General features: G+C 51.4%; 1 protein-coding gene across 1 annotated transcript; it reads left to right on the top strand.

Moving 5' to 3' along the window:
- DKKL1 (dickkopf like acrosomal protein 1) lies at positions 1 to 4,150 on the top strand. Its single transcript, XM_025849628.2, has 5 exons — positions 1 to 190; positions 450 to 624; positions 1,140 to 1,280; positions 1,403 to 1,495; positions 3,753 to 4,150. Exons 2-5 carry the CDS (start codon positions 469 to 471, stop codon positions 4,062 to 4,064), a joined length of 702 nt encoding a protein of 233 aa, XP_025705413.1. The 5' UTR covers positions 1 to 190; positions 450 to 468; the 3' UTR covers positions 4,065 to 4,150.
- The last annotated feature ends 1,830 nt before the right edge of the window (positions 4,151 to 5,980 follow it).

Raw genomic sequence — 5,980 nt, 5'->3', positions numbered from 1 at the left:
TCAGGTCATAGGGGCGAGGCTAAGGCTCGCGGAGCTCATCCAACGCTCCAGGTATCCCGCCTGGGCTTGAGACCAGAACTGTTTGGATTTAACAGTCCGTGGACCGACGGCTGGAGTCTGAGAGTCCGGGGACCCGGCTGTGGTCTAGCATAAGGCGGGGCCCAGGAAAAGGGGCGGGGCGTGGGAGAAGGTGAGGAATGAGATCTGGGTATGAATGCGGGCGAAGGAGAGTAAAGAGATCCGTTTGTGAGGCAGCTTCCTGAGGAGCCGGGCCTGGGAGGAGGGGCGGGGCCTGACGCGATGGAGGGAGTGGGGGCAGAAGGACCGAGGGGGAGCAGTGCGCGGGGTGTGAGGAATTGCCCGGGCCAGGGATGGGAACGGGGCGCATGTCTTGGGTGGGGGCGTGACCATTTTAGAAGGGGGGACTCTGACCCCTACCTATGCCACAGCCTCCCGGCCCGCCCCGCAATGTGGCAACCTCTGGTCCTGCTGCTGCTGGTCCCCTCTGCCCTGGTGCCCCCCTCCCCTGCAGCCCCGATCCGCGATGCTGACGCCCAAGAGAGCTCCTCAGGTTTTCTAGGCCTCCAGAGCCTAATTCAAGGCTTCACCCGGCTTTTCCTGAAAGTGAGCAATGGCAAGGGTTGGGGGTAGGAAGAGGGGAAGAGGAGAGGGACGGGGGCAGATGGGGACTGAAGGATGGAAGGGGTTCGGAGAGACAGAATGGAAGACGGGTTGCGCCCAGGCAGAAGGAGTAAGAGAAGGAGTCAAAGGGACCGAGAGAGATCAATAGAGGGTGACAGCAGACCGAGAGAGCGGAAGAGAGGGAGGAAATCAAGCAGAGAGGGAGATGGGACAGAGAGATGAAGACTGGATGGAGAGAGAGACTCGGAAGGAGAAGGGGATGGGGCCATAGCGACAGTAAGACGGGGGCGGGGAGGGGGGAGCAGGAATAGGAAGGTAATGGGACAGATGGGGGGTGGGGCACACGGTGACCTGGTGAGGCCCTAAGGGTCAGAGGACGGAGAGAGAAGGAGCTGGGAGGTACTTGGGGCAAGGCCTCAAGGACATCCTGGTAGGGCTGCAGATTTACTTGGGAGTCTTGAGATCCAGCAAATCAATGGTCCCTCCTCTGGCCCCAGGATGACTTGCTACGGGGCATGGACAGCTTCTTCTCTGCCCCCATGGACTTCCGGGGCCTCCCCAAGAACTACCACCGAGAAGAGAACCAGGAGCACCACCTGGGGAACAACACACTCTCTAGCCACCTCCAGATCGACAAGGTGCCTGTGCCGGGAAGTCCCTCCTGGAGTCTCCCCATGATCCCTCATGCTGCAGTATCAGTGGGGAGGAGGGCAGCGGAAGGAAGCGGTTTTGCTCTCACTCTCTCCTCCTGATCTCACAGGTGACAGACAACAAAACAGGAGAGGTGCTGATCTCCGAGCAGATGGTGGCATCCATTGAGCCAGGAGAGGGGAGCTTGGAGGGTGACTGGAAGGTTAGGACATGCCCCTGACAAAATGTCCCATCCCAAACTTTTTCTGTAGTTTAGGAGAAGATGAGTTGACACTCCCATTCCAACTGTTCACTTCCTCTCACTGGGCCTCAGTTTTATCATCTGTCAGAGGGACCAACCAGCTCTCAGAAATGAGGTTTACAACCTCAGAGTATATCTCCCCACTCACTTAGTAAACCCCAGAGAGTTTTGTAAACCAAAAACTGCTTTACCAAGTGCTGGGTAATCTTCACCCTTGTAAATCCCAGTGTGTTTTTATCTCAAAGTACTCTGCAAACCTCCAAGTAGTTTTTAATCTATCCCAAAGGGCTAAGCAGATCTCTCATAAACTTCAAAATGTGATCTTTCATTCCAAAGTGCTTTATGAACCCCAAATCCTTTGCGTAGCTCACCTTGGTAAACCTCTAAGGGTGATTCTAACCACAGAGTGCTTATTTTCTTACCCTAAAACGTTTTCAGAACCCCCAAGCACTTGGCAAACCCATATGGGTCTTCCACACACCCCCCCCCAGGTTTTCTTAAATTTTTGAATCTACAGAAGAGTTGAAAAAAATATATAATACAGTAAACCTGTATTCCCTTTTCCATAGAGCAAGGTTTCTTGACCTGGGCACCATTGGCACTTGGGGCTGGATAATCTTTGGTTGCAAGGGCTGTCCTGTGCCCTGTAGGATGTTTATAAGCAGTGCTACCTCTGTCCCCCAGATGGAAGTCGCGTCCCCTCCCCCACCAGTTGTGACAACCAAAAAAGGTCTCCAGACTTCCGTTGAGAACCACTGGCCTAGATGCACCACTTGTGAACATCTTACCACATTTACCTTGTTTTTACTTTTTCATTTTTGAACTATGTGACAGTGAAGTATTGACATCATGGCACGCCACCCTTAAAGCCTTCAGTGGGTATCTCCAAAGAATAATGCATTCTCCTGCATGACCACAGTACCATTTTTACACCCAAGAAATTTAACATTGATAATCACACTATTAGAGTTTCTGTATTAGTTTGCTAGGGCTGCCGTAACAAAGTACCACAGACTGGGTGGCTGAAACAACAGAAATGCTGGTTCCCAGTTCTGGAGGCTGGGCATTCAAGGTCAAGGTGTCACCAGGGTTGGTTCTTTCTTTCTTTCTTTCTTTTTAAGATTTTATTTATTTATTTGAGAGAGAGAGAGAGAAACAGCATGAGAGGGGAGAGGGTCAGAGGGAGAAGCAGGCTCCCCACCGAGCCGGGAGCTCAATGTGGGACTCGATCCCAGGACTCCAGGATCATGACCCGAGCCGAAGGCAGTCGCTCAACCAACTGAGCCACCCAGGCGCCCTGGGGTTGGTTCTTTCTGAGGCTGTGAGGAAGAATCTGTTCCATGCCTCTCCCCTAGCCTCTGGTGGTCTGCGGAAAATCTGTGGCATTCCTTGAAATGTAGAAGCATTCCCCCCCACCCCCATCTCTGCCTTCATCTTTCACGGACTTGTCTCCATGTGCACCTCTATGTCCAAATTTCCCCCTTTGCATAAGGACACCAGTCGTATGAGATTAGGGCCCACCCTAATGACCTTGTCCTAACTGATGAAATTTGCAATGACCCTGTTTCCAAATAAGATCACATTCTGAGGTACTGGGAATTAGGACTTCACCATACGAATGGGGGTGGGGGCGTGGAGACACAAATCTCCTACAGGACTTCTCTGAAAAATGCAGACTCTGATTCAGTAGGTCTGGATGTCTAATTTGCTAATTTCTATGTCTAACAAGCTCCCAAATGTTGCTGATGCTGCTGGTCCACAGCCACACTTTGAGTAGCAAGGAGCAAACAGACGTTCAGTCCATACTCAATTGTCCTGAAAGAGGGACCAAAAGCTGTCCATAAGAGCTGATTTGGTTTTTGACCCAGGATTCAATCAAGGATCACACGTTGCAATTGTGTGCTTTAGGAAAGCCAGGAGCTTTTAATCCCAAAGTGATTTGTACATTTCCAATTGCTTTCTAAACCTTAGAGTATGTTTAATCCGAAAATGGTTTTGAAACCTCGGAAATGTGCTTTCCATCCCAGAGTATTCTATAAATCTCAGTATTTTTAATTCTAAAGCACTTGTAAACCCCATCCTTTGTAAACCACAAAATGAGTTTTAAACTCCCAAAGCGCCCTGTTGGTGGCAAAATGGGCTGAGTATGCCAGAGAGGACTTAGCACTCTGGGGTTGTCATTTGGAGTTTAAGACATCTCCTTGTCCCTCCTCCCCAGGTTCCCAAAATAGAGGAGAAGGAGGCCTTGGTGCCTGTCCCAAAAGTCATCGACAGCTTCCACCCAGAACCCCATCCCCAAGTGGCCTTCTGGATCATGAAGCTGCCAAGGCGGAGGTCCCACCAGGATGTTCAGGAGGGCGGCCACTGGCTCAGTGAGAAGCGACACCGCCTGCAGGCCATCCGGGACGGGCTCCGCGAGGGGACCCACGAAGACAGCCTCGAAGAGGGGACCCAGGGCTCCTCCCACTCCAAGCTGCCCGCCCGGAAGACCCACTTCTTGTACATCCTCAGGCCCTCCCGGCAGCTATAGGGGTGGGGACCGGGGAACACCTGCATGTACCCCCCACCAGACCCCACCCCAAGCACCATATAGAAATAAAATTCTTATATCTAGCAGCACTTTCTCTTTTCAGGATCTGTCCCCAGGCCTCAGCCAACTGGGTCATGGCAAGTCCCCACAACCCTAGCCTTAAGAGTGACATCTGGCTTATGCCACCAGCTCTTGCCAAGGTCTCCAGGCTCAGTGAGTGAGAAAAACTCAGACGTCTGCCTGCTCATTGAGCAACTCGCTGACCTTGTCACCTCCAGCCCTGTCTGTCCTCCTGTTCCCAACACCTTCACTCCAACCTCTATATTTGTTTTCTATCCCTGACCTGACAAGTGACCACAAACCAACTGAGAATGCATATGTATTCTCCCGCATATCTACAGGTCAGAAATCCGGGATGCCTCAGCTGGTCCTCTGCACAGGGTCTCACAAGGTCAAAATCAAGGGGTTGGCCTGCTGGGTTCTTATCTGGAGGATGCAGGAAGAATCTGCCTTTTTTTTTTTTTTTTTTTGTCAGGGGCACCTGGGTGGCTCAGTTGTTAAGTGTCCACCTTTGGCTCAGGTCATGATCCCAGGGTCCTGGGATCAAGCCCTGCATCGGGCTCCCTGCTCCGCAGGAAGCCTGCTTCTCCCTCCCCCACTCCCCCTGCTTGTGTTCCCTCTCTCTCTGTCTGTCTCTGTCAAATAAAATCTCAAAAAAAAAAAAAAAGATTTTTATTTGTCAGAGAGAGAGCACAAGCAGGGGGAGAGGCAGGCGTCCCGCTGAGCGGGGAGCCCAATGCGGGACTCGATCCCAGGACCCTGGGATCATGACCTGAGCTGAAGGCAGACACTTAACCGACTGAGCCACCCAGGTGCCCCTGCACGCTCTCATTTTTATCTTTTCATTCTCTGAGTCTTGACTTACATGCTGACTCCATCTTCAACTTGCTGTTTGCCTCTCCCTTTGTCTCTCTGTCTATCCCTCCATGCCCAACACCTGACACACCAGTTATGTGCCAGCCAGGTCTAGTGCCTCTGCCAAACCTGGAAGTTCACAGACCCTGTCTTGGGTGCCCTGTCCACTTTGCCCCATGCCCAGCATGTCTCCTATTCTCTCTGAGAACCCTCCCTCGAGAGGGGATACAGACATGACGTGAGCTTTCTCCCTCGAAGCCCAGGCTCAGGGTCGGATCACCGCACAGACAGACCCAACACACTCAAGAACCTAGAAATGCACAGGCATAAATAAAAATGAACTTTCTGTTGAAAATTTAGGTTTTGGGACACCTGGGTGGCTCAGTAGGTTAAGCGTCTACCTACGGCTCAGGTCATGACCCCAGGGTTCTGGGATCGAGTCCTGTGTCAGGCTTCCTGCTCAGCGAGGACTCTGCTTCTCCTTCTCTCTCTACCCCTCTCCCCTGCTCATGCTCCTTCCCTCTCAAATATTTTTTTTTTTTTAGATTTTATTTATTTGACAGAGACACAGCAAGAGAGGGAACACAAGCAGGGGGAGTGGGAGAGGGAGAAGTAGGCTTCCTGCTGAGCAGGGAGCCCGATGCGGGGCTCGATCCCAAGACACTGGGATCATGACCTAAGCCGAAGGCAGAGGCTTGACGACTGAGCCACCCCAGGCGCCCCAATAAAATCTTTTTTAAAAAAAGAATTGGGACTTATACAGCAGCTTTTGAAAAGTACTGTACATTTTCAGAGAAGTGAGAAGACAAAGGAAAATGGCTTTGAGTTTCTAGGACTGCACACTGTAGGAAAGCATATATATGGGGGAACGAGTGGAGAATAAGAGCTAGTTAATAAAGTTTACTGTATGGATTCCTTCGGTGTTGTGTCTGAGTTGATAAGACTCTAGAGTTGTCTAGAGTTATGAACTTTTATCCTTCCTGGTAGAGAGGGGAGGGGAA

Source organism: Callorhinus ursinus, unplaced genomic scaffold (genome assembly GCF_003265705.2).
Source record: "Callorhinus ursinus isolate GAN/ISIS: 27379988/994484 unplaced genomic scaffold, GSC_fseal_2.0 scaffold71, whole genome shotgun sequence".
NCBI lineage: Eukaryota > Metazoa > Chordata > Mammalia > Carnivora > Otariidae > Callorhinus > Callorhinus ursinus.
This window is presented reverse-complemented; position numbering and strand designations above follow the sequence as displayed.

What these genes read in the sequence shown, in the direction of transcription:
- DKKL1 (XM_025849628.2), top strand. Translation starts at nt 469, where the DNA reads ATGTGGCAACCTCTGGTCCTGCTGCTGCTGGTCCCCTCTGCCCTGGTG. An exon ending in GCCACCTCCAGATCGACAAG is followed by an intron (nt 1,281 to 1,402) that starts GTGCCTGTGCCG and finishes CTGATCTCACAG; the next exon opens with GTGACAGACAACAAAACAGG. An exon ending in GCTTGGAGGGTGACTGGAAG is followed by an intron (nt 1,496 to 3,752) that starts GTTAGGACATGC and finishes CCTCCTCCCCAG; the next exon opens with GTTCCCAAAATAGAGGAGAA.